Source organism: Chelonoidis abingdonii, chromosome 6 (assembly GCF_003597395.2).
Source record: "Chelonoidis abingdonii isolate Lonesome George chromosome 6, CheloAbing_2.0, whole genome shotgun sequence".
Taxonomy (NCBI): domain Eukaryota; kingdom Metazoa; phylum Chordata; order Testudines; family Testudinidae; genus Chelonoidis; species Chelonoidis abingdonii.
In genome coordinates this window covers 13,253,517-13,269,124 of record NC_133774.1, presented here as the reverse complement: position 1 = coordinate 13,269,124, position 15,608 = coordinate 13,253,517, and the positions used below count along the sequence as shown (strand labels likewise).

General features: G+C 42.7%; 1 protein-coding gene across 1 annotated transcript; it reads left to right on the top strand.

The window, feature by feature from the left end:
* Nucleotides 1-608: 608 nt before the first annotated feature.
* Nucleotides 609-10,518, top strand: ATP5F1A (ATP synthase F1 subunit alpha). Its single transcript, XM_032768962.1, has 12 exons — nt 609-775; nt 1,895-1,973; nt 3,394-3,563; nt 5,846-6,019; nt 6,111-6,277; nt 6,455-6,603; nt 7,644-7,795; nt 7,937-8,161; nt 8,283-8,390; nt 9,102-9,246; nt 9,605-9,755; nt 10,301-10,518. The coding sequence occupies exons 1-12, from the start codon at nt 716-718 to the stop codon at nt 10,380-10,382; spliced, it is 1,662 nt and encodes a 553-aa protein (XP_032624853.1). The 5' UTR covers nt 609-715; the 3' UTR covers nt 10,383-10,518.
* Nucleotides 10,519-15,608: the final 5,090 nt, after the last annotated feature.

Sequence of the window (15,608 nt, the reverse complement as noted above, 5' to 3'; positions counted from 1 at the left end):
AAGCAGAGCTTCTTATAGAAATCACATGACTCTAGGATCTGGAGCTTCAAGAAAACCACCAAACATAGGGATACTATTGTCAGAGCTCATGACACTGAGTACCAGTGCAGAATGGGCACTATCCTGTTGGCTATGGGTAGGGTGACCAGACAGCAAATGTGAAAAACCCTGACGGAGGGTGGGGGGTAATAGGAGCCTATATAAGAAAAAAAAACCCCAAAATCAGGACTGTCCCTATAAAATCAGGACATCTGGTCACCCTAGCTATGGGACATGGTGGCAGCGGCCACTAGTGAGCCCTGCCCTCTGCCATCCTGGACAGGCCCCACCCCTTGGACGCTGCCCTTTGCCTGCCTGGGGGAGGGGCAGCTGCATCTGCTTACGATGGGCTGGGCCATTTCAAGGGCAACTGACAATTTTTTTTTTACAATTTCAAACTATATTTTTTTGTTTACAGGAAATGCCCTAAAAACGTTGACGCAACACCGAAACTGTGAAATTAAAAGTGTAGGCTATCACCCTGGGGGGGAGGGGTGCAAGAACCGCTTCCGGGTCAGGGCCTGTGCTTGCCCCTCCCCGGCGCGCTGGGGGCGTGACCTTCCCGCTGAAGGGGCGGAGCGGAAGGGGCCATTTTGTGCAGAGTGTGCAAGGCGCCGGCAGCGGCGGCAGCAGCAGCTGTAGGACACGGCACCGGCTCGCTCCTCAGCCTAGCAAGATGCTCTCGGTCCGCGTGGCTGCCGCCCTCGCCCGCGCTCTGCCCCGGCAGGCCGGCCTGGTGAGAACGCGCTGGGCGCGGGGCAGCCGGGCGCGCTCGCCGCCATCTTGGAGTCCGGGCCTGGGGTGACATTGAGAGGGGCCCGCGGGGCTGCCGCCTCCTCCCCCTACCTGTAGCCGGACCGCCGCCATCCTCCTCTGGCTGGGTGCTGCGGGGGGCTCGGCTCCAGCTAAGGCAGGCCCAGCCCGGGTCCCTGGGGCGGGCGGAGACGCGCGGGGGGTGGGAGGGTGAGCTCTGGGCTGGGGTAACCCTGGCAGCCTCCGTCCCTGGAGCAGGCCACTTGGAGGCCTTGGGATCTCAGGGGTTGGGGTGAGAGTGCAGGGATCTCTGAGGCTGTTCAGCCCTAGGCAGTGACCCTGGTGACGGTGAGTGCGGGGCTTTGGTGGCTTCCCAAGTCTTACTGGCCTGGCATTTGCTTGTGGTAACATTATTTTAGTCCTCTGCAAGCCTTGGTGCTGCTTTGTTTTGTGTCCTTCGTCTTTGTAGCACTAGCTTTTGAGTTGTGTTGTTGTCTTTTACCCGAACTCCTGTTAATTGAGCTCACTTACGAGGTTGAGAACTTCAGGGGGATGCTCTGTGCTTAAATTGATTACTTAAAATTTTTTCCCAGTTTCTGATAGTGCCCTTCTTAAAGTCCTTTTTTAAAAAAAATAATCAAACTGTCCTGTGGCTTAAAAACCATTATAGAAAGTAATTAAACCTGAAGCGCTGTGAGTGGTAATCACCTTGCTTAAAGCACTTCCGGAAGGTGCTCATATGCTATAGTGTTGAGGACAGTATAGAATCTGAATGGAAAATGCATCCAAGTAAATTAAAAAAAAAAAACAACAAACTCTTTACTAGCTACTCTTAATTATACTAATCTTGGGCCTGATCTTTCAAACTGTGTAGGAGGCCTTCTACTGAAGTCAGTAGGGCTCTGCAAGGGATATTGCCAGGAAGCAACTTGTGAAGTTGAGGAATTAGGTGTTGGGTTTCTGTCTGGAAATTTTATGTATGCAGATGGCTTTCAAGGTGGTGGTGTCCTTTAAAATGTTGTGTTCCTCTTGCATATTTTTACATAGTCACTAGAAACACACAATAAATTACTGACTCTTTAAACAAAATGTTTTTTGTTAGGTTTCCAGAAATGCCCTGGGTGCAACATTTGTTGCTACAAGGAACATCCATGCCTCCAAAACTAGTCTTCAAAAAGTTGGTGAGTCGAAATAAACTTCTTAACATAAGACACGCTGTTCTTGCAAATTTACCAATTCAGATTTGCTAACCAAATGACAATATTCACAGCAGATAGAAAATGACCTTGCAATATAAGTTCTACATTTTAGTTTGCAAACATGGCTCCCATCTCCTTGTTTTGTGGAGATTTCTTTATATCAAATGGTGTTTTAGAAGTTTCATAGATGTACCTTAGTTGTCAGTGGTATGCTCAAACTAGAGGGAATGGTATTGTAGTCTTAAGCATCAGCTCTATGTACCTGGAACTGAAAGCTGAATTTAGCCCCTCTAAAAGAGATGAAGGGAGTACCATGCAGGAGAGCTATAAAGTCTTAAACCACAGGTTCTTGTTAGTTCAGTATTTGTGCTAAAGTCACGGCTTTCTCAAGAAGTGCTTGGGTTTGACCCTGTGTCCTTGGCCATAGTTTCTCTGTCCCTCCAGCAGTATGCTTTGTCTGCTTGGCTGTATTTTTCAGTGCTGCTATATACCACTAGTCAAGTAGTTTAAGACCTTTCAGGATGAATTACTTTTTTTAAAAGGTATGTCTTAACAGCATGAGCCTACCTTGTCTGTCCTGCTGGTACAAGCTTTTGATGTTAGTTTAGCGGTGTACTATAACCAAGTTCTAATGGAGTAGGACACAACTTGTTAGATTAAACATAAATTAAAAAAAACTAAACAGACTAGATTTTTTAAACAAAGCAAGATTAGTCTGTTTAGTTCTGTTTTAATTTTCCTTTGCTTTGCAGTAATGAAAAAATAAACTGTTCAGTTTCTTCAATTGTACTTCCATATGCTAATGCAGCACACAACTACAGTCTTTGAGTTGTGAGTTTTAGGAGAATGTTCACTTAAACTATTTGCTTTTTATGGGAACACTTCTCTGGCTTTTTTATAAAACCTTGTTTCTGCATTTACAGAATTCTAATATTACCTAGTCCACATGAATCCTGTACTAGTCTAGCTACAGTAGAACTAAATTTAGATTCTGCAACTGGGTTAGACTACATGCCCCCAAATGGAGCCCTGTAGCACTTTGTCACTACCTGTCCAGCTTCTGACCCCTCAGTGGGTCCAAATCTAATGCTTTCATCCTTTTTGGAGAACTTAATGCTCACATCTTAATATGCTTCAGCCAGCATCACTCATGAATTCATCATGCTGCCTCTCAGAGGCACTGTGCTGTTACAGTGACAGAAAATTCCCGTTTAGATATGGGAGCAGATAGGGCTACCATTGGCTGTTTCTCCCCAGCAAGCTGTAGTTCTAAAGAACAGTTGTGCCTAAAATCTTGCATTATGCCTGGTTTAACTTGTATTTTCTTGAATTAACGCTACTAAATTCGCACAGCTGTTTTAACAAGGTACTGTTCCAGTTTAAAATTGTTTGTTCTTACCAGGCACTGCTGAGGTATCCTCTATTCTGGAGGAACGTATTCTGGGAACTGACACCTCTGTTGAGCTAGAAGAGACTGGGCGTGTGCTGTCAATTGGTGATGGTATTGCCCGTGTATATGGCCTAAGGAATGTTCAAGCAGAAGAAATGGTGGAGTTCTCTTCTGGACTAAAGGTAAACTTGATACAACTAAAACCTTGTTTCTCTCTGTTTCTCAGAATGCTACAAGTATCACTGGAATGTCTCTTGAGATTCTGCTTGATAGCTTGTTATGTTCAGAAGCACTTATCCTCTACTTCATATGGGAGTGCAGGGAATATTTTGAGTAACATTTGTTGTGGAGAGCAGAATTTAAGTTGGAATCTGAACAATAATGCTATGGTTTTAGGGTGTTGGTATTTAGTCTACCTCAGATGTATCACTGTCTTGCTTTTTTTTATTTCATCACATTTTCACTTACTGGATAAGTCTTAAGATGGAAACTAAACAGAACAGATGAACTTGGTGGGTCTGAAGGAAGGGCTTCCCTAGCTTCAAGAGAATAAGTTCCTTCACTGAACTAAAAAAAGTGTAAATTACCACAGCTGAATACAGTGTACAGTGATTAGCTGGATTCTTTATTCAGGAGTTAACAGTCCAATATAAACAAAGCAGTGTGCTGAGCATATTGTTTTGCTCCTCACAACACTTGTTACTAACCAAGCACTCACTCCTAATGTCTAGTAACTTCTGAGTGACTTTTTTGTTTTCTATATGACTTGTCTCTCCGGAATAATGGGGGCGGCCCTTGAACTTGATACTAGATGCCTAAGGCTGCTCTATTTCAGGGAGTGAGGTGGTTCTTTTAATCTAACTAGATGTTAGATTTCCAAGCTGTCTTTAAATTAAAGCTCCCTCATTCTACTAATTTTGGCAAACACGCTTCCCAAAGACTACACTTTCCAGGAAAAGAGTTAATTCAGTATGTGCACCAAAACTTTTTAAAGGGGGTGTTAGTTACCCCTTTGAACTGAAGTTTCGGTTGTCGTAGTGCTGAAATACTTACCTTGACAGACATTATTTTATCACTACATCTGAGTGTTATGTGATATTATTTATCACTATATCTCTTCTCAGAGTTAACAGTTTGTTACTTTTTTGCTAGTCTTAATCTAGAATTGCTTGCCTAAGAATATAAGAATGGTCTGACCCAGTATGATCAATGCTCCATCTAGGCCAGTATCCTGCCTTCCGATTATGGCCAGTGCCAGTGGTTCAGAGAGAACGTACAGAACAGAGCAATTATCCAGTGATGCATCCCCTGTTGTCAAGTCTCAGATTCTGGCAGTCAGAGGTCTAGAAGCAGTCAGAGCATGGGGTTGTATCCCTGACCATCTTGGCTAATAAGTTCATGGAGGATAGATAGGTCCATAATGGCTAATTCTTTTTTTTTTTTAAACCCATTTATACTTTTGGCCTATACAATGGGGGAAGGGATAGCTCAGTGTTTTGAGCATTGGCCTGCTAAACCCAGGGTTGTGAGTTGAATCCTTGAGGAGGCCACTTAGGGATCTGGGGCAAAATCAGTACTTGGTCCTGTTAGTGAAGGCAGGGGGCTGGACTCGATGACGCTTCGGTGTCCCTTCGAGTTTTAGGAGATAGGTGTATATCCATTTAAAAAAAATTTCGCCACAAGGAGCTCCACACTTCGACTGCATTGTGTGAAGTACCTTGATTTTTTTTTAAAACCTGCTGCCTATTAATTTCACCAGACTTTTGGTTCTTGTGTTATGTGAAGGGGTAAATAACACTTGTTTTCTCCTTAACATCCATGATTTCATAGACTTTTATCATATCCTGCCTTAGTCATCTCTTTTCTAAGCTGAACAGTCCCATTTTCTTTAATCTTTCCTCTTACAGGAGTTGTCCTATATCCTAATTATTTTTGTTGCCCTTCTCTTTTTCCAATTCTAATATCTTTTTAGAGATCGGGTGACAAGAATGGATTTATATAATGGCCTTATCTTTTCTGTCTTAGTCCTTATCCCTTTCCTAATGATTCCTAACATTGTTTAGCTTTATTGACTGCTTCTGCACATTGAATGGATGTTTTCAGAGAACTATCCACAATGACTAAGAGCTCTTTCCTGATTAGCTGTAGCTAAATTAGCCCCCATCATATTGTATGTATAGTTGAGGTGGTTTTCCAATATGCATAACTTTGTATTGTCATTAATTTGAAACATGGCTCTAGAGTTGCCTTTCCTTCTAGAAACAGCTTGACTATAGATGCCACAGCAGGTAGATTGAGGCTGTGCAACTTCATCTATGGAGAGCTCATGTGTTTAAACCTGTTGTTGTTCAGAATACTTTGTTTTTTTTTTTAATTCTCTTAATATCTAGTTAAATTGTTGCAAGAACTAACTGAATTCCTACCTGCATCATGTTGTTCCATAATGGCATCACCTCTGTTTTAGGGTATGTCCCTGAACTTGGAACCTGACAATGTTGGTGTTGTCGTGTTTGGTAATGACAGACTGATTAAGGAAGGGGACATTGTGAAGAGGACTGGTGCCATTGTGGATGTCCCAGTTGGTGATGAGCTCTTGGGTCGTGTCGTAGATGCGCTGGGTAATGCCATTGATGGAAAGGTAAATGTGGCAAACAAATATTTGCTGTATCTTAAATTATATAGTGACATATGCTTTGTGAATAGCTACAAAATCTATCTTTGCTTTCAAGGGGCCACTTGGTTCTAAGACACGTAGGAGAGTTGGTCTAAAGGCTCCTGGGATCATTCCCAGAATCTCTGTGCGTGAGCCCATGCAAACTGGCATCAAGGCTGTGGATAGTTTAGTACCCATTGGCCGTGGCCAACGCGAATTGATCATTGGTGACAGACAGACAGGGTAAGTAATTCGTGTCTTCTGAAGCTTACTGTTTAATGTCTAAGCTGCTAAGGAGTTGTTTCTTCATGGAAGAAACGGTGTAAATATACAAAGCTAATCTGTACATGTGGAGGGAAGAAAATAAAGTAACTTGGACAAATTAGCCCATCTCAGTTCTCACTTCCTACTATTTTGCAGCAAAACTTCAATTGCTATTGACACAATCATCAACCAAAAAAGATTTAACGATGGAACTGATGAGAAAAAGAAACTATACTGTATATATGTTGCAATTGGTCAGAAGAGATCTACTGTTGCCCAGCTGGTGAAGAGGCTTACTGATGCAGGTATAAAGAGTTGGAGAAAACACTGGAATTCTTTCAGTGAAAGTGACTTTCCAATTCAGCTTTTACACTAATACTATTCCTTCTGTGCATTTAATAATGGATTAACTGGTGCAAATGTGTTAAATGTCGAGAGTGCACAAAGCTCCCTAAGAGCAAACTGTCTGCTGAATCTCTGATGCACAAGAAAAGAATCACCTTGATTTCAGATCCCAGATCGTTTTGCAGTACTTTCAGTTGGCAGAAAATGCATGTTCTGTTGATGTATTCTTTGGAAGTTGCTGAGGCAAGCATGGAACCTGACAGTGCTCCTTTCTGGGTGGCTTGTCAGGGTAGAACTACACTATTGATCTTAATTTCTAGCCAGCCCTTCTCTTTGGCAGTAGACTGGTAACTAACTATACCTGAAAAATGCTGTGCATTGTACACACATCATAAAGTAGAATCATTTCCTGTGTCTACACTTCATGCGCAGATGAGGTTTGTGCAAAATAAATGGGGCTTTTTAAGAGTAATGATAGCAGGTGAGGCTGAAGCGAGGACCTTAATTGTAGTCTCATGGTTAGTTACTACAAATGTTCTAGCTCAAATAGAAGATTCTCCTTTGCTTGCCTCTATTTTGAATTCCATAGTCTTTCACTGTTTGAAAATACCTAACACTGACCATGGAGCTGTGTTGCTTTGCTTCTTGGGCAAGTGGTGTCAACTTCTGGTGGGGGGGAATTGTTTCAACTCTGCTGTGGTCCCATGGAGCAAAGAGCAGTGATATAACTTAGCAGAAGCTGAGAAATTGTTGCTTGGAGTCACCTGAAGAAGGAGCCCTTTATCTGCTTAAATATGCATAAGCTTATGTAATGCCATAGCAGCTGCTTCATTTCAATTTAAACTATAAAGGTATCTCCTTAGAGGGAGACCAAAACAGTGACTGAATTAGTAACAAGACTTCATAGCTATTCTAACAGGTTTGTAATCCTAAAAGGAAGAGTCTAAAGGGTTTTAAAACAAAATAACATTTATCAATAACTGTCTCAAACTCTTTTCAGATGCCATGAAGTACACTATCGTGGTTTCTGCAACAGCGTCAGATGCTGCTCCTCTTCAGTATCTGGCTCCTTATTCTGGTTGCTCCATGGGAGAGTATTTCCGAGACAATGGGAAACATGCTCTGATCATTTATGATGACTTATCCAAACAGGTAAAATGAAATAGTCCCTATTTCAAGAAATTATGACATAGCTTTGGGAACTTAACACTGGAATTTAAACAGATGTACAATTTAGACTTGTCATTAGAAATTTGTTACTTTTCTAAAGCCTTTTTCTTTATTTTTATACAGGCTGTTGCCTACCGTCAGATGTCTCTGCTGCTGAGACGGCCACCTGGTCGTGAGGCCTACCCTGGTGATGTGTTCTACCTACACTCTCGTCTCTTGGAGAGAGCAGCCAAAATGAATGACGCCTTTAAAGGTGGCTCTCTGACTGCCCTTCCTGTCATTGAGACTCAGGCTGGTGATGTGTCAGCCTACATTCCAACTAATGTAATCTCCATCACTGATGGACAGGTAGGATTTAAGGATATATTCCTTTTGTGCTGGTGTAACTGGATAAGTAATCAGCTCTCACTAATAAAGTGATAAAGTCTGTTAGTATCATGGTAGAAACTCCAGAAATCTGTCTTCACAGATCTTTTTGGAAACTGAACTGTTCTACAAAGGCATCCGTCCAGCCATCAATGTTGGGCTGTCTGTTTCCCGTGTGGGATCTGCTGCCCAGACCAGAGCCATGAAGCAGGTGAGCATAAAATAACTTAAATGTTACTAGAATACTTGTTGCTTAAAAACAAGGACTTTTGGGTCCTGTCCTATACTCCTTTTCACTTCCTTTGCTAGCATTTAAGATCATAACATGAAAAGTAACTTCACACTAAAACTGACTTCACTTTTTATGTAAAGCCAGTTGTAAATAACTGTAAACTCTCTCAATGAAAAAATCTCAAGAAACTGGCCTCCGCCTTCTGTTTTTGTAAATATTGGTGGAGTTATAGAAATCCCCCCCTCCCCCCAAATTTAGACACAATGATGAAATCAAACAGAAGTATCTAACTATTTATGTTGAATCCAGAACTGAAGGTATTTATCTGTGATCAGACTTGTGGTAATCTGTTTAATCAAAATAAGAAGGCAGTTAACCTTTAATGTAGATTGCAAAATTATTGTCCACTGAAAAGTTTACTTCAGGATGCAACACAGCTCCACTACCTGAACTTCTGCTTACCTCTCTCTCCTTGCCAGCCTGATTTTTTTTTTTTTTTTTTTTCTTTTTCTTCTCATCCTTGCACCATGATGGTGCTCTGTATGCTTAAGTGACTTTAATAACCATCATTCGGACCTGAAATGAATCCATGTTGCTCTGATAGCTTTCTAAGGAAAATAAGTTAGAGGATTTTAGCGCTTGCAAAATGTGGCAATAACCAAACCCAATGATTTTTTCTTGTGTTTTTAGGTGGCCGGTACCATGAAGCTAGAATTGGCTCAGTATCGTGAAGTAGCTGCTTTTGCTCAGTTTGGATCTGATCTGGATGCTGCTACTCAACAGCTCCTGAATCGTGGTGTGCGTCTGACTGAGCTGCTGAAACAAGGACAGTATTGTGAGTGTCCTGTCTTTATACAACACTTAACTAGCTGGGGAAGAAACAGATCTGGGTCCATAGCAGGGTCAGAGCGGCTGCAGCCGATGTGGAACGTTTCAGTCCTGTTAGGTGACTTATGGTGTTGCTAGGCCACTAGAGCTTTCTGACTATTAATCATCAGGTCAGCTTCTGTGAGTATAGCTACAATAACATAAAGCTGAGTAGTTGTGAACAAGTTATGTGCAGAATGCAGTCTTCATTTTTGAATCACCTTGTTACAAATATACAGTGAGCTTTCCAGGGACTCCAGCATGACACTGAGCTATGTTCTGAGGCGAGAAATAGAGGTTGGCTAACACTGCCCTCTTTTGTGCAGCCCCCATGGCTATTGAGGAACAGGTTGCAGTCATCTATGCTGGTGTAAGAGGTTACTTGGACAAACTGGAGCCCAGCAAAATCACCAAATTTGAGAGTGCTTTCCTAGCCCACATTCTGAGCCAGCAACAGACCCTTCTAGCCACAATCAGGTATGTGTCTTCAATGTTCCCACTTTTTTTATTTTAAAGGCGATGTATCCATAAATACTCCAGACATAAGACTAGATTCTTATTGGTATGTAGCAGTGAAGTCTTGAGCATTGAAACTGGATTTTTAATTGTGTAACTAGTCACTGTTTTAAATGATTCATTCCCCTCCTTCCCTATTTGATGGGTAGCAATTGAGGGCACATGACCTGGTCTTCAAAGCATATCTGAAGCATGTTGGATTATCTTGAAGTAAAGGTCACTGGCAACAAACAGAACCTCATTTAACCTAGATACTGAATTTGTGCCAAAGTGTACTTTGATTCTCACCACAACTGAAGTCTTACTGATGTTGTTTCCACAAAATGCTACCTTCAGTAGTATGCCTTAACCTTGCATTCCTGTTCATTCAGTAGCTAGCCTGCCACAGACCTCCCACTTAAGTTAGTAAGATTCTAGATAGCTGCTTTTTGTGTCAAGAGGGAAGGGTTAGGGAATGACCTATTATTGGATCTGAAGTGTAATTCATGCCTGTTTTTATCTAACAGGAGTGATGGGAAGATCTCTGAAGAAACAGATGCTAAGCTGAAAGAAGTAGTCACAAACTTCCTGGCTACTTTTGAAGCATAAACACTTAACTGTTCTGACATGCCACACTGTTTGTCACTGAATTCTTGGGCTCTAACTCCATTCTTCAGAAGTTTAAAGTATGTGTGACTTGACTGTACAGATCTCATTGAGAATAAAAGATTCCATGTAAAAAAAAGTTCTAGACATTCAGTATAAACTGACCTTTCTATCCAGGTATTCTAGGTGTGTCTACAGAAACTACTAAAGTAACACAAATGTAAAAATATAACTTTCCCCACTCATTGAGGTGCTGTTGACAATTCTGGAAAGCATGTGGAAAACATAAGGCTCAAATTTGTCACAGTATTTAGATCAAATTTTGCTTAATGCACAGGTGTTTTTCCAGGGATAGCAACAAGAATCTAAAGTCTTAAAAGCTTATCTGGGTCCTTTCTGGCTCACTTATCAATAGGAATAGATTCTGTAACTGAAATTGAGAGCTCAGATACATGATGGGCTGCTGGGAGGTGCCCAGATCATAATAAGTACTGGAAGCCACTTAAATCATACTTCCTCCTATACCTATCCTGCCTCTGCGGCATAAAGTATCTTCTCAATGCATGTATTTGGAACCTGATGAAGCATGCACTGAGTTAGGACTGTCTAGGAATCTTGAATATGAAGCTGTCAGTCTCCTGATCATAATCCCACTTTGTATACAGGCTTTTGGGGGGATGGGGGGGGAATTGTAAATGGAGTTTGGAGCAAGTCATGAAGAACTTGAATTGAGGCTGAGAATTTTATCAGCATACCTAACTAACACTTCTTGGGACATTTCCTAGAACAAATGGTTTCTGAATATGTTCAGTTTCCTAATGCAGAAAACTCAGAGGGTAAAAGACCATTCTAAAACTCATGCATATGAAAGGCCCAGGAACTACTTACCCCTGCTAAACACTGAAACACTAACTTCAGTTTGGGATGGGGAGTGTTATTTAGTAATTTTCACTAGTTCTCTTACACAAGGGAACTGGGTTTACAACTTGCTATTTCAGTCTTAGTTGCTTTCAGCTCTGGCACTAGCAGTTTCTTGCTTAAGGTACAGTATGCACAGCATGTGCCATTAGCTGGTTGCAGCTTTCAAATCTGTAATCTCTTCCACTTTTGTAAGAGTTGCTGTTCAGTCAAAACTAACAGCAAGCAGAGGAAGCAACCAATAATCAGCCTATGATCTTAAGGGTTCTGTACCTCTCATTGAACTATATACAGATGGGCAGTTCTGTGCATATTGAAGAAATGTCCTCCCACAGGTTCTCTTTACTTTCTAGCAGAAAAATGGTTTCAGTGGGGAAGCAAAGAGAAGCTTCTCTAATGCTTGCTCACCCCTCCCTGTTTGCACAGCCTGGGAGAGGTAAGTCATGGGGAATGCCTAGGCTGCCCAGGGCTTTTAGTCCTGGCTGGGTTCCTTCCCTGCATGGAGCAGCTGGGGCTGGGTAAGATCAACCCCCAAAGACTCCTCTGGCTATAGGAAGCTCTCCCCTATGGGGTGGGGGCCTGGTGGGATCAAAGCTCAGCAGAGGGGGTGGTGAGGGGTCCAGATGCACCAGGGGTTGGACAGACAGGCGGCAGCTCACTGGACAGTAACGCCGCCTCCCCTCCCCCCCCCCCATTGCTCCTCAGCCATGAGGGAAGCAGTCACTGCATGGGTAGTTGCTTCCCCTCCCCCCAGATCTGCCCAACCCCTGTGCATGTGCAGCAGAGTCCCATTTTCCCCTGCATCCTGAACCCCAACAAGCTCCTGTGCATCCAGACCCTGCCCCTGTTCCCAGACCTCCCACTGACCTACTTGTACCCCTGTTGTGCTACAATATTTTGGTACTCCTGGGGGAATTATCGCACCAGAAAACTAAATTCCACATACGATATTGTAAAATTCCACTTATATTTTGGAACACCACCCTATAAATCGCATCACTTCCAAATATTGGAAACTTCAAAATATTTGGGAGTGGTGTTCTGACAAATAAAATTTGCAGAATTCCCTCGAGTAATCTTCATGTTTTTCTCCAGGCAGTGGTTCTGAATCACTGAGCAGCCTTGAGCTTTAATTTACAGTGGTATTTTAAGTGCCTAAATCAGTAGATAAATTACACTAAGCACCTGCAGAAGCAGGTGAGCATACAAGCTGACAAGTTGGCTACTGTGAATTTCACTAGAGGTCTGTATACTGAAGTCCTTAAATACATTATGTAAAGTTGCTATGTAACAGTTGTCCAACTGTTACTAATATGTGATTGCTGCTACTGCGGTTTGCTCCACAATCAGTGTTCCCTCTAATTTTTTCCATCCATGGGTGGAATGAATTTTGTTATGTCCATATCAAGGTAATGTGTGGATGTGCACCACCAGTAGAAATAAAAAGCCTAGATAAATATTTAAGAAGTTACTATAGGGATTATTACTCCAGCCAGAACAGGTTAGGCATTTTAAAACTCACTACTCAGAATTAAATTTAAGCAAAAGAAAAAAAACTTATGAAAGGCATAGATCAGTCAAAAAAACTAAACATACTTTGAAAAGTGTCAAATAGCAGTACAAACGTGTTGACAGGTGCGTGTGAAAGACAATGTGTGGCTGAGAGTGTGTGTGAGGGACCGACGTGCTGCCCTTTCAAGTCGCTCTGCACTCAGCAGGCTGAAGCCTGCTTGTTTAGACACAGCAGCAGGTATCATAAGCTCCCTCCCTCCTGAGTCCTGTCATGTCCCATCCCTTTCTCCTGCTTTGTGGAGATGGGGTAACGCAGTGAAGGGAAGAGGACACCCTGACATCAGTGCCCCCCACCTCCATTCCTTCCCACCCACTCTGCACAGCAAGCAGGAGGCTCCCGGGAGCAGCTGGCCAGGGGCTCTAAGGCATTCTACAGCGACTAGTTGCAGAGCAAGTTGTTAGGGGGCTTATTTCTTCACCTTCTCACTTCATGTGAGAAGGACCAGGGAACAGAGAGCAATAATACCTCAAGTCCAAAGGTGCAAACAATTCAATGTTTATTGGGGTGAACTTCCAGCAAGCATGATTCCAGTTTCCTTCCTCAGTGTCCCCCTTCCCAGCTCTGACACCACAGAGCCTTGCCTGTGTCGCATTCCCTGTTCGCATTCTTCCTCCTTAGCTAAACATAACTTCAATTCCCCCATCCCTGTTCCCATTTCCCCCCCTTACTTCCTGATTGACTGCAGATTATATAGTAAAACGTGAGTTTTGCTTAGCTGTACCTTAACCCAGTGGTCCCCAGTGTAGTGCCCACAGGTGCAATGGCATCCGCTGGCGCATCTGTGGGGCTGCACGCTGGACAGTGGACAAGCATCTGCTGAAAGGCTGCCGAAAAGTGGCATCATCAAGAGGCGTTGCTGCCGAAATGCCACCGAAAAGTGGCATCACCAAGAGGTGCCGTTGCCGAAATGCCACTGATTTTTGGCGGTGACGCCTCTTGATGATGCTATTTCGGCGGTGATGCCTCTTGACGTTGCCGCTTCTTGGCATTTTGGCAAATGCTTGTCTGCCGGCCACGGTCCTCGGTGGCTTGTCATCTGGCACCTGCCACCTGGAAAAGGTTGGGGACCACTGCCTTAACCAATCGTTTTACTAAAATGTAACAAACCAAACATTGTAACATGATTATTTAACCAATTATATCCCACGACCTTAATTGATTTATACTCAACAAAATTAATTATACAGCAGACAGAAACAATCATAGAACCAGACAGAGATTACACAGACAAACAATAGGAAAGTGAAGACTACAGTGATAGAACAATACAAAAATGAGGATTTCACATCCCAGCTGTTAAGTAAATTCTTGCCAGACAGGATGGTATCAAACTAAGTTTCCTTTTACATCTTCTAGGCTCTTCCCTTTCTCTGGAGGTGATAGGAATACAATCCTGTCCTGATATTCCTAACAGCCCAATAGCACCTTATTTCAGTCTGACTAGTTTGGAATGTGATGATGTAACCATACAGTTCCCAGCTTATGGCTGCCTTTGCTGCTTAGCCAAAGGCTTGGCCTACGAAAAAAGCCTCAGACTGTTGCAGTAAGAGAAGGCCCTTAGAGCGGCAGACAGTGATTTTAATTTTCTTTTATATCTCTATAACTAGCTAAGTAAAAATACACCTAAATTCTTAAAGTATAGGCCTTTGCAGACAGGCCTGAATAGCTATATCCTAACACAAGTAAGTATAATTTTTTTGTTATTGTAGGGTCCGTAGCTGTGACAGGATTTATTGACATTTTTTCACTAGGAGCATTGGTGTATGTTGAGGTGTGTGCATCTTGTTTGTACAGTCTGGTGCACTGGTTCCCAGCCTATTTTCTATTGTGGGCCACATATGCAGCTCTCTGTGTTACATGGGCTGCATCCATACAATATATATACTACCTGTGTGGCCCTGAGGATGTTACATGGGCCGCAGCTGTGTGGTGATTGGGCTGTGGGTTGAGAACCACTGGTGTGGTGTATAGTAAGATTGGGGGCTAAGGTAAGAATTTTACCCCCTCTTAAATGCTGATGTTGTCCAAAGGCATGCCAACGGTAGACACGTGTAAATTCTGGTTCCGCGTGATGATGGAGAGCACCGCATATGAAGTAGGCACTAAGAGGCATACAAAAAATATCAGTTAAGACTTCTGAAAGGTTAGCTGGAAAGTGAAGTGACATGCTTTGACCACAGGATGGTGCTAGATGATTAACAATGCTGTTATCATGGAGGAGTACTGGCCCTGGAGAAACTGAGGATTGCTGAACACAATGTGGTGAGAGCTTTGATTCACAAATTGAGGATTCTCTCTCTTGTCTACACAGGGTGTTCATGCTCTCTCTGGACACTGGTATATAATCTTGAGCACCTGCTGCATAAGAGGTGCTAGCAGACATACAAAAACTAAGGAACACTTCTGAGAGGTTATCCATAAAGCCCTGTACAAGTATTAGACAAGACTCAACCTTGGGAATCAAATACTGCTGAAGAGCAAACTATTTTTTATCTCTGTATTGGACTCAATTGCACTGCACTGCAGGAATCTTGAGAAGTGCCCTAGAGGTGACTGCTGGAACCTCCCCAACTGTGTAAGACCTTGAACGCTGTCCAACTACCACTCTGAAAGGGGTAGTAATTGCTGTTAATAAGGTTGCAAAGCCATTTCCATTACAAACTCCTGTTGTATTCAGCACAGTTCTCAAGAACAAAGTATAAATGTCCTCAGCAAATGCACCGTTTGTCAAAAGGTGT